A 510-nucleotide genomic window follows, 5' to 3' on the forward strand; every position below is an offset into this window, starting at 1 on the left:
CGGGGGCATCCTCTCTTGTTGTTTATTTCATCATATTATGTGCCAAATATATTATGGATTCCTAATTGTGATGATATTTATAAGTGTGTGTACCACTCTGAAGTGACGTACTTTCTAAATATTATTTTTAACATTTTGTTTAGTTTCTTAGATCTTTCCAGAATAGGGTTAACACCCACCTCTACCGAATGACACAGTCTACTATAAAAGTGTGTTTTCTTTGAATTCGAATAATCACAGAAAACGGACAACTACCAGCTGATGAGAGGATCAGCTGATTGAGGTTTGTCGGGGGCGGTTTCTGAGCCAAAAACAAAATGATTTCCGCGGAGAGTAGGCCGAGGTCTAATACTGCAAGGGAAGGACAGGTAAGATGAAAAAAGACCATTGATGTACATGCAAATACCAGGAATATTGTGAACGTTTATCAATTAAGTCTTACCTACTGAGGCATGAGCAGTTGAGTGATTGGCTCAGTGGACGTAATTTGCAACATGAAAATACGTCAAG

At 38.4% G+C, this 510-nt stretch overlaps 1 protein-coding gene across 1 annotated transcript in view; it reads left to right on the plus strand.

Moving 5' to 3' along the window:
- Positions 1–255: 255 nt before the first annotated feature.
- The window catches only part of LOC119585621 (coiled-coil domain-containing protein 93-like), a gene marked incomplete in the record, with an annotated part of 16,833 nt that continues 16,578 nt past the window's right edge, over positions 256–510 (plus strand). Inside the window, 1 exon segment of the mRNA XM_037934290.1 lies at positions 256–368. Within this exon segment, the coding sequence (XP_037790218.1) occupies positions 318–368 (51 nt within the window).

This window comes from Penaeus monodon, chromosome 20, assembly GCF_015228065.2.
Source record: "Penaeus monodon isolate SGIC_2016 chromosome 20, NSTDA_Pmon_1, whole genome shotgun sequence".
NCBI lineage: Eukaryota > Metazoa > Arthropoda > Malacostraca > Decapoda > Penaeidae > Penaeus > Penaeus monodon.